General features: G+C 41.9%; 1 protein-coding gene across 1 annotated transcript in view; it reads left to right on the top strand.

Annotated features, from left to right (window-relative positions):
* Positions 1 to 12,816: 12,816 nt before the first annotated feature.
* The window catches only part of LOC126470782 (basic proline-rich protein-like), an 83,175-nt gene continuing 77,745 nt past the window's right edge, over positions 12,817 to 18,246 (top strand). Inside the window, exon 1 of the mRNA XM_050098791.1 lies at positions 12,817 to 12,821. Coding sequence (XP_049954748.1) covers positions 12,817 to 12,821 — 5 coding nt within the window. The remainder of the gene's footprint in view (positions 12,822 to 18,246) is intronic.

Genomic DNA, 18,246 nt, shown 5'->3' with positions numbered 1-18,246 from the left:
AAGTTAATGGTAACTATTTTGTGCTGTTTTTGTCTGCCTTAGGTGGGAAACCGCTCGTCTGGGCGATGCTGTAGCACGTGAGATACTGTTGGTCTGTTGAACTGCTCATGCAACTAAAGGTGTGGGGAGTGCAAATAGTAGATATAATAATAAGAGTTAATGGTAACTGTTTTGGGCTGCATTTGTCTGCCTTAGGTGGAGAACCGCACGTGAGGGCGGTGCTCTAGCACATCAGATATTGTTGGACTATTTAACTGCTCGTGCAAGTAAAGGTGTGGTGAGTGCCAATACTAGATATAATAATAAGATTTAATGGTAACTATTTTGTGTAGCATTTGTATGCCTTAGGTTAAGAAATACTCGTCTGGGCGATGTTCTAGCACTTCAGATACTGTTGGACTGTTTAAATGCTCGTGCAAGTAAAGGTGTGGTGAGTGCAAATACTAGATATAATAATAAGAGTAAATGGTAACTGTTTTGTGCAGCATTTGTCTGCCTTAAGCGGAGGACCGCTAGTCAAGGCGATACTCTAGCACATCAGATACTGTTGGAATATTTAACTGCTCGAACAAGTAAAGGCGTGGTGAGCGCATATACTAGATATTATGTTAAGAGTTAATAGTAACTGTTTTTGGGCAGCATTTGTCTGCCTTAGGTGGAGAACCGCACGTCAGGGCGATGCTCTAGCACACCAGATACTGTTGGGCTGTTTAATTGCTCTTGTAAGTAGGGGCGTGGTGACTGCATATACTAGATTTACTAATAATAGATAATGGTAACTATTTTTAGCAGCATTTGTCAGCCTTAGGTGGATGATCGCTCGTCAGGGCGATGCTCTAGCACATCAGATACAGTTGGACTGTTTAACTGCTCGAGCAAGTAAAGGTGAAGTGAGTGCAAATACTAGATGTAATAAAAAGAGTTAATGGTACCTGTTTTGGAAAGCATTTGTCTGCATTAGGTGGAGAATCGCTCGTCAGGGCGATGCTCTACCACATCAAATACTGTTGGACTGTTTAACTCCTCATGCATGTATAGGTGTGGAGCGTGCATATATTAGATGTAAAATTAAGAGTTAATGGTAACTGTTTTGTGCAGCATTTGTCTGCCTTATTCAGAGGAACGCTCGTCAGGGCGATGCTGTAGCTCATCAGATACAGTTGGACTGTTTAACTGCTCGTGCAAGTAAAGGTGTGGTGAGTGCAAATACTAGATATAATAATAAGAGTTAATGGTACTGGTTTGTGCAGCATTTGTCTGCCTTAGCCGGGAAACCGCTCATCAGGTCGATGCTCTAGCATATCAGATACAGTTGGACTGTTTAACTGCTCATGCAAGTAAAGGTGTGGTGGGTGCAAATTCTAGATATAATGATAAGAGTTAATGGTGACTGTTTTGTGCAGCTTTTGTCTGCCTTAGGTTAAGAACCACTCGTCTGGGCGATGCTCTAGCACTTCAGGTACTGTTGGACTGTTTAAATGCTCGTGCAAGTGAAGGTGTGGTGAGTGCAAATACTAGATATAATAATAAGAGTAAATGGTAACTGTTTTGTGAGCATTTTTCTGCCTTCAGTGGAGAACCGATCGTCAGGGCGATGCTCTAGCACATCAGATACTGTTGCACTGTTTAACTGCTCGTGCAAGTAAAGGCGTGGAGAGTGCAATTACTAGATATAATAATGAGACTTAACGGTTAATGTATTGGGCAGCATTTGTCTGATTTAGGTGGAGAACCCCTCGTCTGGGCGATGCTCTAGCAAATCAGATACTGTTGGACTGTTTAACTGCTCGGGCAATTTAAGGGTGGTGAGTGCAAGTACCAGATAATATTATAAAAGTTAATGGTAACTATTTTGTGCTGTTTTTGTCTGCCTTAGGTGGGAAACCGCTCGTCTGGGCGATGCTGTAGCACGTGAGATACTGTTGGTCTGTTGAACTGCTCATGCAACTAAAGGTGTGGGGAGTGCAAATAGTAGATATAATAATAAGAGTTAATGGTAACTGTTTTGGGCTGCATTTGTCTGCCTTAGGTGGAGAACCGCACGTGAGGGCGGTGCTCTAGCACATCAGATATTGTTGGACTATTTAACTGCTCGTGCAAGTAAAGGTGTGGTGAGTGCCAATACTAGATATAATAATAAGATTTAATGGTAACTATTTTGTGTAGCATTTGTATGCCTTAGGTTAAGAAATACTCGTCTGGGCGATGTTCTAGCACTTCAGATACTGTTGGACTGTTTAAATGCTCGTGCAAGTAAAGGTGTGGTGAGTGCAAATACTAGATATAATAATAAGAGTAAATGGTAACTGTTTTGTGCAGCATTTGTCTGCCTTAAGCGGAGGACCGCTAGTCAAGGCGATACTCTAGCACATCAGATACTGTTGGAATATTTAACTGCTCGAACAAGTAAAGGCGTGGTGAGCGCATATACTAGATATTATGTTAAGAGTTAATAGTAACTGTTTTTGGGCAGCATTTGTCTGCCTTAGGTGGAGAACCGCACGTCAGGGCGATGCTCTAGCACACCAGATACTGTTGGGCTGTTTAATTGCTCTTGTAAGTAGGGGCGTGGTGACTGCATATACTAGATTTACTAATAATAGATAATGGTAACTATTTTTAGCAGCATTTGTCAGCCTTAGGTGGATGATCGCTCGTCAGGGCGATGCTCTAGCACATCAGATACAGTTGGACTGTTTAACTGCTCGAGCAAGTAAAGGTGAAGTGAGTGCAAATACTAGATGTAATAAAAAGAGTTAATGGTACCTGTTTTGGAAAGCATTTGTCTGCATTAGGTGGAGAATCGCTCGTCAGGGCGATGCTCTACCACATCAAATACTGTTGGACTGTTTAACTCCTCATGCATGTATAGGTGTGGAGCGTGCATATATTAGATGTAAAATTAAGAGTTAATGGTAACTGTTTTGTGCAGCATTTGTCTGCCTTATTCAGAGGAACGCTCGTCAGGGCGATGCTGTAGCTCATCAGATACAGTTGGACTGTTTAACTGCTCGTGCAAGTAAAGGTGTGGTGAGTGCAAATACTAGATATAATAATAAGAGTTAATGGTACTGGTTTGTGCAGCATTTGTCTGCCTTAGCCGGGAAACCGCTCATCAGGTCGATGCTCTAGCATATCAGATACAGTTGGACTGTTTAACTGCTCATGCAAGTAAAGGTGTGGTGGGTGCAAATTCTAGATATAATGATAAGAGTTAATGGTGACTGTTTTGTGCAGCTTTTGTCTGCCTTAGGTTAAGAACCACTCGTCTGGGCGATGCTCTAGCACTTCAGGTACTGTTGGACTGTTTAAATGCTCGTGCAAGTGAAGGTGTGGTGAGTGCAAATACTAGATATAATAATAAGAGTAAATGGTAACTGTTTTGTGAGCATTTTTCTGCCTTCAGTGGAGAACCGATCGTCAGGGCGATGCTCTAGCACATCAGATACTGTTGCACTGTTTAACTGCTCGTGCAAGTAAAGGCGTGGAGAGTGCAATTACTAGATATAATAATGAGACTTAACGGTTAATGTATTGGGCAGCATTTGTCTGATTTAGGTGGAGAACCCCTCGTCTGGGCGATGCTCTAGCACATCAGATACTGTTGGACTGTTTATTTGCTCGTGCAAGTAAAAGTGTGGTGAGTGCAAATACTACATATAATAATAAGAGTTAAAGGTAACTGTTTTGTGCAGCATTTGTCTGCCTTAGGTGGAGAACCCCTCGTCTGGGCGATTCTCTAGCACATCAGATACTGCTGGTCTGATTAACTGCTCAAGCAACTAAAGGTATGGTGAGTGCAAATACTAGATATAATAATAAGAGTTAATGGTAACTGTTTTGTGCAGCATTTGTCTGCCTTATGTGGTGTCCGGCTCGTCAGGGCGATGCCCTATCACATCAGATACTGTTGGACTGTTCAACTGCTCGTGCAAGTAAAGGCGTGGTGAGTCCATATACTAGATATTATATTAAGAGTTATTGGTAACTGTTTTGGGGATGCATTTGTCTGCATTAGGTCGAGAACCGCTCGGCAGGGTGATGCTCTAGCACATCAGATACTGTTGGATTGTTTAACTGATCGTGCAACTAAAGGTGTGGTAAGTGCAAATACTAGATATAATAATTAGGGTTAATGGTAACTGTTTTGTGCAGCATTTGTCTGCCTTAAGTGGAGAACCGCATGTCAGGGCGTTGCTGTAGCACATCAGATTATGTTGGACTGCGTAACTGCTCATGGACCAAAAGGTGTGGTGAGTGCAAATACTAGTTATAATAATAAGAGGTGATGGTAACTGTTTTGTGCAGCATTTGTCTGCCATACGTGGAAAACCGCTCGTCTGGGCGATGCTGTAGCACATGAGATACTGTTGGTCCGTTGAACTGCTCATGCAACTAAAGGTGTGGGGAGTGCAAATACTAGATATAGTAATAAGAGTTATTGGTAACTGTTTTGTGCAGCATATGTCCGCGTTAGGCGGAGGACCGCCTGTCATGGCGGTGCTCTAGCACATCAGATACAGTTGGACTGTATAACTGCTCGTGTAAGTAAAGGTGTGGAGAGTGCAAATACTAGATATAATAATAAGAGTTAGTTATAACTGTTTTGGGCTGTGATTGTGTGCCTTAGGTGGAAACCGCTCGTCAGGGCGATGCTCTAGCACATCAGATACTGTTGGTCTGTTTAACTGCTCATGCAAGTAAAGGTGTGGTGAGTGCAAATACTAGATATAATAATAAGAGATAATGGTAACTGTTTTGCGCAGCATTTGTCTGCCTTAGGTGGAGAACTGCATGTCAGGGCGATGCTCTAGCACATCAGATTCTGTTGGAAAGTTTAACTGCTCGTGCAAGTAAAGCTGTGGGGGGTGCGAATAATTGATATAATAATAAGAGTCAATAGAAACTATTTTGTGCAGCATTTGTATGCCTTAGCTAGAGGACCGCTCGTTAGGGCGATGCTCTAGCACACCTGATACTGTTGAACTCTTTAACTGCTCGTGCAACTAAAGGTGTGGTGAATGCAAGTACTAGATATAATAAAAAGAGTTAATGGTAACTGTTTGTGCAGCATTTGTTTGCCTTAGGTGGAGGAACGCTCGTTAGGGCGATGCTCTAGCAGATCAAATACTGTTGGGGTGTTTAACTGCTCGTGCAAGTAAAGGTGTGGTGAGTGAAAATAATAGATTTAATATAAGAGTTAATGTTAACTATTTTATGCAGCATTTAACTGCCTTAGGTGGAAAACCGCTAGTCAGGGCAATGCACTAGCATATCAGATACTGTTGGACTGTTTAACTGGTCGCGCCAGTAAAGGTGTGGGTAGTGCAAATACTAGATATAATAATAAGAGTTAATGGTAACTGTTTTGTGCAGCATTTGTCTGCGTTAGGTCGAGAACCCCTCGTCAGGGCGATGCTCTAGCACATCAGATACGGTTGGACTGCTTAACTGCTCGTGCAAGTAAAGTTGTGGTGTGCGCAAATACTAGATATAATATTAAGCGTTAATGGTAACATTTTTGCGCAGCATTTGTCCGACTTAAGAGGAGGAACGCTCGTCAGGGCGATGCTGTAGCACATCAGATACTGTTTGACTGTTTAACTGCTCATGCAAGTAAAGGTGGGGTGAGTGCACTATACTAGATATAATATTAAGTGTTAATGGTAACATTTTTGTCAAGCATTTGTCAGCCTTAGGTGGAGGATCACTCGTCTGGGCGATGCTGTAGCACATCAGATACTGTAGATATGTTTAACTGCTCGTGCAAGTAAATGTGTGGTTTGTGCTAATACTAGATATAAAAATAAGAGTTAATGGTATCTGTTTTGTGCAGCATTTGTCAGCCTTAGTTGGACAACCGCTCATCAGGGCGATGCTCTAGCACATCTGATACTATTGGACTATTTAACTGCTCGTGCAAGTAAAGGTGTTGTGAGTCCAATTACTAGATTTAATAATAAGAGTTAATGGTAAATGTTTTGTGCAGCATTTGTCTGCCTTAGGTGGCGAACCATTCGTCAGGGCGATGCTGTTGCACATCAGATACTGTTGGACTGTTTATGTGCTTGTGCAAGTAAATGTGTGGTGTGTGAAATACTAGATATAACAATAAGAGTTGATGGTAAAAGTTTTGTGCAGCATTTGTCTGCGTTAGGTGGAGAACCGTCAATCAGGGCTATGCTCTACCACATCAGACACTGTTGGACTGTTTAACTGATTGTACAAGTAAAGGTGTTGTGAGTGCAAATACTAGATATAATACTAAGAGTTAGTGGTAACTGTTTTGTGCAGTATTTGTCTGCCTTAGGTAGAGAACCGCTCGTCAGGGCGATGCTCTAGCACATCAGATACAGATGGACTGTTTAACTGCTCGTGCAAGTAAGGGTGTGGTGATTGCAAAAGCTAGATATGTTGATAAGAGTTAATGCTAACAATTTTGTGCAGCATTTGTGTGCCTTAGGTGGAGGACCGCCCGTCAGGGCGAGGCCCTGACACATCAGACACTGTTGGACTGTTCAACGGCTCTTGCAAGTAAAGGTGTGGTGAGCGCAAATACTAGATATAATTTTAAGACTTAATGGTAACATCTTTGTGCAGTATTTGTCTGCCATAGGTGGAGAACCGCTCGTCAGGGCGATGCTATAGCACATCAGATATTCTTGGACTTTTTAACTTCTCGTGCAAGTAAAGGTGTGGTGAGTGCAAATACTAGATATAATAACAAGCTTTTAATGGTAACTGTTTTGTGCAGCATTTGTCTGCCTTAGGTGGAGAACCACTCGACAGTGTGATGCTCTTGCACATCAGATACTGTTGGACTGTTTAATTGCTCTTGCAAGTAAAGGTGTGGTGAGTGCAAATAATAGATATAATAATAAGAGTTAATGGTAACAATTTTGTGCAACATTTGTCTGCCTTAGGTGGTGAACCGCTCGTCAGGGCTATGCTCTAGCGCACCAGATACTGTTGGACTGTTTAACTGCTCGTGCAAGTAATGGTGTGATGAGTGAAATTAGTAGATTTAGTAACAAGAATTAATGGTAACAATTTCTGCAGCATTTAACTCCCTTAGGTGGAGAACCGCTAGTCAGTTCGATGCTCTGGAACATCAGATACTGTTGGACTGTTTAACTGCTCGGGCAAGTCGAGGTGTGTGGAGTGCAAATACTAGATATAATAATAAGTGTGTATGGTAACTGTTTTGTGCAGCATTTGTCTGCCTTAGGTGGAAGACTGCTCGTCTGGGCGATGCACTAGCACATCAGATAAGGTTGGACTATTTACCTGCTCGTGCAACTAAGGGTGTGGTGAGTGCAGATACTAGATATAATAATAACAGTTAATGCTAAATTTTTTCTGAAGCATTTGCCTGCATTAGGGAGAGACCCGCTCGTCAGAGCGATGCTCTAGCACATCAGATGCAGTTGGCCTGTTTAACTGCTTGTGCGGGTAAAGGCGTGGTAGGTGCATATACTAGATATAATAATAAGGGTTAATGCTAACTGTTTTCTGAAGCATTTGTCTGCATTAGGTAGAGAACCGCTCGTCTGGGCGATTCTCTAGCACATCAGATACCGTTGGCCTGTTTAACTGCTTGTGCGAGTAAAGGTGTGGTGAATGCATATACTAGATATAATAATAAGGGTTAATGGTAACTGTTTTGTGCAGCATTTGTCTGCCTTAGGTGGAGGACCGCTCGTCAGGGTGATGCCCTAACACATCTGATACTATTGGACCGTTGAACGGCCCGTGCATGTAAAGGTGTGGTGAGTGCAAATACTAGATATAATAATAAAAGTTAATGGTAACTGTTTTCTGCAGCATTTGTCTGCCTTAGGCGGAGTTCCGCTCGTCAGGGCAATGCTCTAGCACATCAGATAAAGTTGGACATTTTATCTGCTTGTGCAAGTAAAGGTGTGGTGGGTGGAAATACTAGATATAATAATAATAGTTAATGGGAACTGTTTTGTGCAGCATTTGTCTGCCTTAGGTGGGGAACCGATAGCCTGCGCGATGCCCTAAAACATCAAATACTGTGAGACTGATTAACTGCTTATGCAAGTAAAGGTGTGGTGATGGCAAATACTAGATATAATAATAAGAGTTAATGGTAATTGTTTTTTACAGCATTTGTTTACCTTAGGTGGAGAACCGCTCGTCAGGGCGATGCTCCAGCACATCAGATACTGTTGGACTGCTTAACTGCTCCTACAAGTCAAGGTGTCGTGAGTGCAAATACTAGAAATAATGATAATAGTAAATGGTAATTGATTTGTGCAGCATTTCTCTGCCTTAGGTGGAGAAACCGCGCGTCAGGGCGATGCTCTTGCACGTCAGATACTGTTGGACTGTTTAACTGCTCGTGCAAGTAAAGGTGTGGTGACCGCAAATACCAGATATAATATTAAGAGTTAATGGTATTATTTTTGTGCAGTATTTGTCTGCCTTAAGTGGAGGACCGCTCCTCAAGGCGATGCTCTAGCACATATGATACTGTTGGACTGTTTCACTGCTCGTGCAAGTAAAGGTGGGGTGAGTGCAAATACTAGATATAATAATAAGAGTTAATGGTAACTAAATTGTGCAGCATTTGTCTACCTTAGGTGGAGGACCACTCGTCAGGGCGATGCTCTAGCACATCAGTGGTTGTTGGACTGTTTAACTGCTCGTGCAAGTAAAGGTGTGGTGAGTGCAAATACTAGATACAATAATAAGAGTTAATGGTAACTATTTTGTGCAGCATTTGTCTGCCTTAGGTGGAGAACCGCTCGTCACAGCGATGCCCTAGCACATCAGATACTGTTGGACTGTTTAAGTTCTCGTGCAAGTAAAGGTGTGGTGAGTACATGTACTAGGTATAATAATAAGAGTTAATGGTAACTATTTTGAGCCGCATTTGTCTGCCTTAGGTGGAGGACCGCTCGTCAGGGCGATGCTGTAGCACATCAGATACTGTTGGACTGTTTAACTGCTCGTGCAAGTAAACGTGTGGTGAGTGCAAATACTAGATATAATATTAAGAGTTAATGGTGACATTTTTGTGCAGCATTTGTATGCCGTAGGAGCAGGATCGCTCGTCAGGGCGATGCTGTAGCACATCAGGTACAGTAGGACAGTTTAACTGCTCTTGCAACTTAAGTTGAGGTGAGTGCAAATATTAGATATAATAATAAGAGTTAATGGTAACTGCTTTGTGCAGCATTTGTCTGCCTTAGCTGGAGAACCGCTCATCTGGGCGATGATCTAGCACATCAGATACTGTTGGACTCTTTAACTGCTCGTGCAAGTAAAGGTGTGGTGAGTGCAATATACTAAATATAATATTTAGAGTTAATGGTAACATTTTTGTGCAGTATTTGTCTGCCTTAGGTGCAGGATGGCTCGTCAGGGCGATGCTCTAGCACATCAGATACAGTAGAACAGTTTAACTGCTCGTGCAACTTAAGTTGAGGTGAGTGAAAAAACTAGATATCAGAATAATAGTTAATGGTAACTGTTTCGTGCAGCATTTTTCTGCCTTAGGTAAAGACCGCTCGTCAGGTCGATGTTCTAGCTCAGATAATGTTGGACTGTTCAACTGCTAGTGCCAGTAAAGGTGTGGTGCGTGCAAATACTAGATATAATAAATCGAGTTAATGGTAACTGTTTTGTGCAGCATTTGTCTGCCTTAGTTGAGGAACCGCTCATAAGAGCGATGCTCTAGCACATCAGATACTGTTGGACTGTTTAATTGCTCTTGCAAGTGATGGTGTGGTGAGTGATATTAATAGATTTAATAACAAGAGTTGATGGTAACAATTTTCTGCAGCATTTAACTGACTTAGGTGGAGAACCGCTAGTCAGGGTGATGCTCTAGAACATCTGATACTGTTGGATTGTTTAACTGCTCGGGCAAGTCAAGGTGTGTGGAGTGCAAATACTGGATATAATAATAAGTGTGTATGGTAACTGTTTTGTGCAGCATTTGTCAGACTTAGGTGCAGAACCGCTCGTCAGGGCGATGCTCTAGCACATCAGATACTGTTGGACTGTTTAAGTGCTCGTGCAAGTAAAGGTGTGGTGAGTGCAAATACTAGATATAATAATAAGAGTTAATGGTAATTGTTTTGTGCTACCTTTGGTTGCCTTAGGTAGAGAACCGCTCGACGGGGTGATGCTCTAGCACATAAGATATTGTTGGACCGTTTAACTTCTCGTGCAACTAAAGGTGTGGTGAATGCAAATACTACATACAATAATAAGAGTTAATGGTAACTGTTTTCCGAAGCATTTGTCTGCCTTAGGTGGAGAGCCACACGTCAGGGAGATGCTCCAGCAGATCAGATACTGTTGGACACTTTAACTGCTCATGCAAGTAAAGGTGTGGTGAGTGCAAATACTAGATATAATAATAAGAATTAATGGTAACAGTTTTGTGCAGCATTTGTTTTCGTTAGGTGGAGAACCGCTCGTCAGGGCGATGCTCTACCACATCATATACTGTTGGATGTTTAACTGCTCGTGCATGTAAAGGTGTGGTGTTTGCAGATACTAGATACAAAAATAAGAGTAAATGGTAACTGTTTTCGGCAGCATTTGTCTGCCTTGGGTGGAGAACCGCTCGTCAAGTCGATGCTCTAGCACATCAGATATTGTTGGATTGTTTAACTGCTTGTGCAAGTAAATGTGTGGTGAGTGCAAATACTAGATATAATAATTAGAGTTAATGGTAACTGTTTTGTGCAGCATTTGTCTGCCTTAAGGTGGAGAACCGCACGTCAGGGCGATACCCTAGCACATCAGATAATGTTGGACTGTTTAACTTCTCGTGCAAGTACATGTGTGGTGAGAGCACATACCAGATATAATAATAATAGTTAGTAGTAACTGTTTTGCGAAGTTTTTCCGCCCTTAGGTGGAGAACCGCTCGTCAGGGCGATTAGGACGTTGCTCTAGCACATCATATACGGCTGTACTGTTTAACTTCTCGTGCAAATAAAGGTGTGGTGAGTGCAAATGCTAGATACAATAATAAGAGTAAATGGTAACTTTTTTGTGCAGCATTTGTCTGCCTAAGGTGAAGAACCTCTCGTCAGGTCGATGCTCTAGCACATCAGATGCTGTTGGACTGTTTAACTGTTCGTTAAGTAAAGCTGTGGTGAGTGGAAATACTAGATATAGTATTAAGAGTTAATGGTAACTGTTTTGTGCAGCATTTGTCAGCCTTAGGTGGAGAACCGCTCATCAGGGCGATGCTGTAGCATATCAGATACTGTTGGACTGTTTAACTGATCATGCACGTTAAGGTGTGGTCAGTGCAAATACTAGATATAATAATAAGAGTTAATGGTAACTATTTTGTGCAGTATTTGTCTGCCTTAGGTGGAGGACCGTTCGACAGGGCTATGCCCAGACTCATCAGATACGGTTGTACTGATCACAGGCTCGTGGAAGTAAAGGTGTGATGAGTACAAATACTAGATATAATAACATGAGTTGATGGTAACCGTTTTGTGTAGCTTTTGTCTGCCTTAGGCGGAGAATCGATCATCAGGGCGATGCTCTAGTATATCAGATACTGTTGGACTGTTTAACTGATCATGCACGTGAAGGTGTGGTGAGTGCAAATACTAGATATAGTATTAAGAGTTAATGGTAACATCTTTGTGCAGCATTTGTCTGCCTTAGGTGGAAGAACGCTCGTCAGGGCGATGCTCTAGCACATCAGATACTGTTGGACTTTTTAACTGCTCGTGCATGTGAAGGTGTGTTGAGTGCAAATTCTAGATATAGTAATAAGAGTTAAAGGTAACTGTTTTCCGAAGCATTTGTCCGCCTTAGGTGGAGAACTGGTCGTCAGGCCGATGCTCTAGCACATCAGATACTGTTGGACTCTTTAACTGGTCGTGCAAGTAAGGGTGTGATGAGTGCAAATACTAAATATAATAAGAAGAATTAATGGTAACTGTTTTGTGGAGCATTTGTTTGCGTTAGGTGGAGAAATGATCGTCAGGGCGATGCTCAAGAACATCAGATACTGTTGGACTGTTTAAGTGCTCGTGCAAGTAAAGGTGTGGTGTGTGCAAGTACTAGATTTAATAATAAGAGATAATGGTAACAGTTTTGTGCAGCATTTGTCTGCCTTAGGTGGAGAACCGCTCGTCAGGGGATGCTCTAGCACACCAGATATTGTTTGACTATTTAACTGCTCGTGCAAGTAAAGGTTGGATGAGTGCAATAAATAGATTTAATCATAAGAGATAATGGTAACAATTTTTTGCAGCATTTAACTGCCTTAGGTGGAGAACTGCTAGCCACGGCGATGTTCTAGCACATCAGATACTGTTGGACTGTTTTACTGCTCGTGCAACTAAATGTATGGTGAGTGAAAATACTAGATACAATAATAAGAATTAATGGTAACTGTTTTGTGCAGCATTTGTTTGCGTTAGGTGGATAACCGCTCGTCAGGGTGATGCTCCAACACATCAGATACTGTTGGACTGTTTAACTGCTCGTTCAAGTAAAGGTGTGGTGAGTGCAAATAATTGATATAATAATAAGAGTTAATAGTCACTATTTTGTGCAACATTTGTCTGCCTTAGCTATGGACCGCTCGTCAGGGCGATGCACTAGCGCATCTGATACTGTTAGACTGTTTAACTGCTCGTGCAACTAAAGGTGTGGTGAATGCAAATACTGGATATAATGTTAAGAGTTAATTGTAACATTTTTGTGCAGCATTTGACTGCCTTAGATGGAGGACCGCTCGTCAGGGCGATGCTCTAGCACATCAGATACTGTTGGACTGTTTAACTACTCGTGCAAGTAAGGATGAGGTGAGTGCAAATACTAGATATAATAATAACAGTTATTGGTAACTATTTTGTGCAGCATTTCTCAGCCTTAGGTAGAGGACCGCTAGTCTGGGTGATGCTCTAGCACATCAGATACAGATGTACTGTTTAACTGCTCGTGCAAGTAAAGGTGTGGTGATTGCAAATGCTCGATATGTTGATAAGTGTTAATGCTAACTACTTTGTGCAGCATATGTCTGCCTTAGGTGGAAGACCGCTCGTCAGAGCGAGGCCCAGACATATCAGATACTGTTGGACTGTTCAACGGCTCCTGCAAGAAATGGTGTGGTGAGCTCATATACTAAATATAATAATAAGACATAATGGTAACTGTTTTGTGCAGCATTTCTGAGCCTTAGGTGGAGAACTGCTGGGCAGGGCGATGCTCTAGCACATCAGATACTGTTGGATGGTTTTACTGCTCGTGCTAGTAAAGCCGTGGTGACTGCAAATAATTGATATAAAAATAAGAGCTAATAGAAACTATTTAGTGCAGTATTTGTATGCCTTAGCTAGATGACCGCTCGTCAGGGCGAAGCTCTAGCACACCTGATACTGTTGAACTGTTTAACTGCTCGTGCAACTAAAGGTGTGGTGAATGCAAGTACTAGATAATATAAAAAGAGTTAATGATAACTGTATGTGCAGCATATGTGTGCCTTATGTGGAAGAACGCTCGTTAGGGCGATGCTCTAGCACATCAGATACTGTTGGACTGCTTCACTGCTCGTGCAAGTAAAGGTGTGATGAGTGCAAATACTACATATAATAAAAAGTTATAATGGTAACTGTTTTGTGCAGCAATTGTCTGCCTTAGGTGGAGAACCGCTCGTCTGGGTGATGCTCTAGGACATCAGATACTGTCGGACTGTTTAATTGCTCGTGCAAGTAAATGTGTGGTGAGTGCAAATAATAGATTTAATAATAAGAGTTAATGTTAACAACTTTGTGCAGCATTTAACTCCCTTAGGTGGAGAACCGCTAGTCAGGGCGATGCACTAGCACATCAGATACTGTTGGACTGTTTAACTGCTCATGCAAATAAAGGTGCGGTGAGTGCAAATACTAGATATAATAAAAATAGTTAATGGTAAATGATTTGTGCAGATTTGTCTGACTTAGTTGGAGAACCGCTCGTCTGGCCGATCCTCTAGTACATCAGATACTGTTGGACTGTTTAACTGCTCGTGCAAGTAATGATGTGGTGAGTGCAAATACAAGACATAAGAATAAGAGTTTATGGTAACTGTTTTGTGCAGCATTAGTCGGCCTTAGGTGGAGTACAGCTCGTCAGGGCGATGCTCTAGCACATCAGATACTGTTGGACTGTTTAACTGCTCGTGCAAGTAATGATGTGATGAGTGCAAATACAAGACATAAGAATAAGAGTTTATGGTAACTGTTTTGTGCAGCATTAGTCGGCCTTAGGTGGAGTACAGCTCGTCAGAGCGATGCTCTAGCACATCAGATACTGTTGGACTGTTTAACTGCTTGTGCAAGTAAAGGTGTGGTGAGTGCAGATACTAGATATAATAATAAGAGGTAATGGTAACTGTTTTGTGCAGCATTAGTCAGCATTAGGTGGAGGAATGCTCGTCAGGGCGACGCTCTAGCACATCAGATTAGGTAGGAATGTTTACGTGCTCGTGCAAGTAAAGGTGTGGTGAGTGCAATATACTAGATATAATATTAAGAGTTAATGGTAAAATTTTTGCGCAGCATTTGTCTGCCTGAGGGGGAGGACCGCTCGTCTGGGCGATGCTGTAGCACATCAAATACAGTTGGACCACTTAAGTGCTCGTGCATGTAAAGGTGTGGTGTGTGCAAATACTAGATATAATAATAAGAGTTAATGGTAACATTTTTGGGCAGCATTTGTCTGCGTTAGGTTGAGGACCACTCGTCAGGTCGATGTTCTAGCACTTCTGATACTGTTGGACTGTTTAACTGCTCTTGCAAGTAAAGGTGTGGTGAGTGCAAGTACTGGATATAATAACAAGAGTTAATAGTAACTGTTTTCTGAAGCATTAGTCTCCATTAGGTGGAGAACCGCTCGTCAGGGCGATGCACTAGCACATCAGATACTGTTGGACTGTTTAACTGCTCGTGCAAGTAAAGGTGTGGTGAGTGTACATATCTGATATGATTATGAAAGTTAATAGTAACTATTTTGTGCAGCATATGTCCGCCTTAGATAGAGAACCGCTCGTTAGGGCGATGCTCTAGCACATTAGATACTGTTGGACTATTTAACTGGACGGTCCACTAAAGGTGTGGTGAGTGCAAGTATTATATATAATAATAAGATTTAATGATAACTGTTTTCTGAAGCATTTGTCTGCATTTAGTGGAGAACCGCTCGTCAGGGCGATGCTCTAGCACATCAGATACTGTTGACTGTTTAACTGCTCGTGCAAGTAAATGTGTGGTGAATGCAAATACTAGATATAGTAAAAAGAGATAATGGCAACTGTTTGTGCAGAATTTGTCTGCCTCAGGTGGAGTACCGGTCGTCAGGGCGATGCTCTAGCACATCAGATACTGTTGGACTGTTTAACTGCTCTTGCAAGTAAAGGTGTGGTGAGTGCAATATACTAGATATAATATTAAGAGTTAATGGTAACATTTTTGTGCAGCATTTGTCAGGCTTAGGTGGAGGACCGCCCGTCTCTGCGTTGTTCTACCACAGCAGATACAGTTGGACTGTTTAACTGGTCGTGCAAGTAAAGGTGTGGTGAGTACAAATACTAGAAATATTAATAAGAGTTATTGGTAACTGTTTTGTGCAGCATTTGTCTGCCCCATGTTGAGGACCGCTCGTCAGGGTGATGCTCTAGCAAGTCAGATCCTGTTCGACTCTTTAGCTGCTCGTTCAAGTAAATGTGAGGTGACCGCAAATATTAGATATAATAATAAGAGTTAATGGTAACTGTTTTGTGCAGCATTTGTCTGCCTTAGGTGGAGAATCGCTCGTCAAGGCGATGCTCTATCATATCCAATACTGTTGGTCTGTTTTACTGCTCGTGCAAGTAAAAGGGTGGTAAGTGCAAATACTAGATATAATAGCAAGAGTTAATGGTAACTATTTTGTGCAGCGTTTGTCTACCTTAGGTGGAGGACCGCTAGTCAGGGCGAACCTCTAGCACATCAGATATTGTTGACTCATTAACTGCTCGTGCAAGTAAAGGTGTGATGAGTGGAAACACTAGATACAATAATAAGCATTAATGGTAACAGTTTTGTGCAGCATTTATTTGCATTAGGTGGAGAACCGCTCGTCAGGGCGATGCTCTAGCAAATCAGATACTGTAGGACTGTTTAACTGCTCGTGCAAGTAAAGGTGTGGTGAGTGCAAAAACTGGATATAATAATAAGAGTTGATGGTAACTGTTTTGTGCAGCATTTGTCTGCCTTAGGTGAAGACCGCTTGTCAGATCGATGCTCTAGCTCAGATAATGTTGGACTATTTAGCTGCTTGTGCAAGTAAAGGTGTGGTGAGTGTATATACTAGATATCATAACCTGAGTTAATGGTAACTGTTTTGTGCAGCATTTGTCTGCCTTAGTTGGGGAACCGCTCGTCACGGCGATGCTCTAGCACATCTGATACTGTTGGTCTGTTTAACTACTCTTTCAAGTAAAAGTGTGGTGAGTGCAAATCTCAGATATAATAATAAGAGTTAATGCTAACTGTTTGGTGCAACATTAGTCTGCCTTAGTTGGAGGACCGCTCGTCAGGGCGATGCTCTAGCAAATCAGATACTGTTGGACTGTTTAAGTGCTCGTGCGAGTAAAGGTGTGGTGTGTGCAAATACTAGATATAATAATAAGAGTTAATGGTAACTGTTTTGTGCAGCATTTGTCTGCCTTAGGTGGAGGACTGCTCGTCAGGGCGATACTGTAGCACATCAGATACTGTTGGACTGTTTAACTGCTCATGGAAATAAAGGTGTGGTGAGTGCAAATACTAGATATAATAATAAGAGTTAATGGTAAATGATTTGTGCAGCATTTGTCAGACTTAGTTGGAGAACCGCTCGTCTGGCCGATCCTCTAGTACATCAGATACTGTTGGACTGTTTAACTTCTCGTGCATGTAATGATGTGGTGAGTGGAAAAACAAGACATAAGATTAAGAGATAATGGTAAGTGTTATGTGCAGCATTAGTCGGCCTTAGGTGGAGTACAGCTCGTCAGTTCGTTTTTCTAGCACATCAGATACTGTTGGACTGTTTAACTGCTCGTGCAAGTAAAGTGTGGTGAGTACAGGTACTAGATATAATAATAATAGTTAATGGTAATTGTTTTGTATAGCATTTGTCTGCATTAGGCGGAGGAATGCTCGTAAGGGCGATGCTCTAGCACATCAGATTCGGTAGGACTGTTTAAGTGCTCGTGCAAAGTAAAGGTGTGGTTTATGCAAATACTAGATATAATAATAAGAGTTAATGGTAAGTGTTTTGAGCAGCATTTGTCTGCATTAGGTGGAGGACCGTTCGTCAGGGCGATGCTCTAGCACATCTGATACTGTTGGTCTGTTTAACTGCTCTTGCAAGTAAAAGTGTGGTGAGTGCAAATATCAGATATAATAAGAGTTACTGGTAACTGTTTTGTGCAGCGTTTGTCTACCTTAGGTGGAGGACCGCTAGTCAGGGCGAACCTCTAGCACATCAGATATTGTTGACTCATTAACTGCTCGTGCAAGTAAAGGTGTGATGAGTGGAAACACTAGATACAATAATAAGCATTAATGGTAACAGTTTTGTGCAGCATTTATTTGCATTAGGTGGAGAACCGCTCGTCAGGGCGATGCTCTAGCAAATCATATACTGTAGGACTGTTTAACTGCTCGTGCAAGTAAAGGTGTGGTGAGTGCAAATACTAGATATAATAACATGAGTTAATGGTAACTGTTATGTGCGACATTTGTCTGCCTTATGTGGGGAACCACTCGTCTGGGCGATGCTCTAGCACATCAGATACTGTTGGACTGTTTAACTGCTTGTGCAAGTAAAGGTGTGATGAGTGCAAAAACTGGATATAATAATAAGAGTTGATGGTAACTGTTTTGTGCAGCATTTGTCTGCCTTAGGTGAAGACCGCTTGTCAGATCGATGCTCTAGCTCAGATAATGTTGGACTATTTAGCTGCTTGTGCAAGTAAAGGTGTGGTGAGTGTAAATACTAGATATCATAACCTGAGTTAATGGTAACTGTTTTGTGCAGCATTTGTCTGCCTTAGTTGGGGAACCGCTCGTCACGGCGATGCTCTAGCACATCTGATACTGTTGGTCTGTTTAACTACTCTTTCAAGTAAAAGTGTGGTGAGTGCAAATCTCAGATATAATAATAAGAGTTAATGCTAACTGTTTGGTGCAACATTAGTCTGCCTTAGTTGGAGGACCGCTC

This window comes from Schistocerca serialis, chromosome 3 (genome assembly GCF_023864345.2).
Source record: "Schistocerca serialis cubense isolate TAMUIC-IGC-003099 chromosome 3, iqSchSeri2.2, whole genome shotgun sequence".
Taxonomy (NCBI): domain Eukaryota; kingdom Metazoa; phylum Arthropoda; class Insecta; order Orthoptera; family Acrididae; genus Schistocerca; species Schistocerca serialis.
The sequence above is the reverse complement of the archived record's forward strand: the minus strand, read 5'-3'. Positions and strand labels throughout refer to the sequence as shown.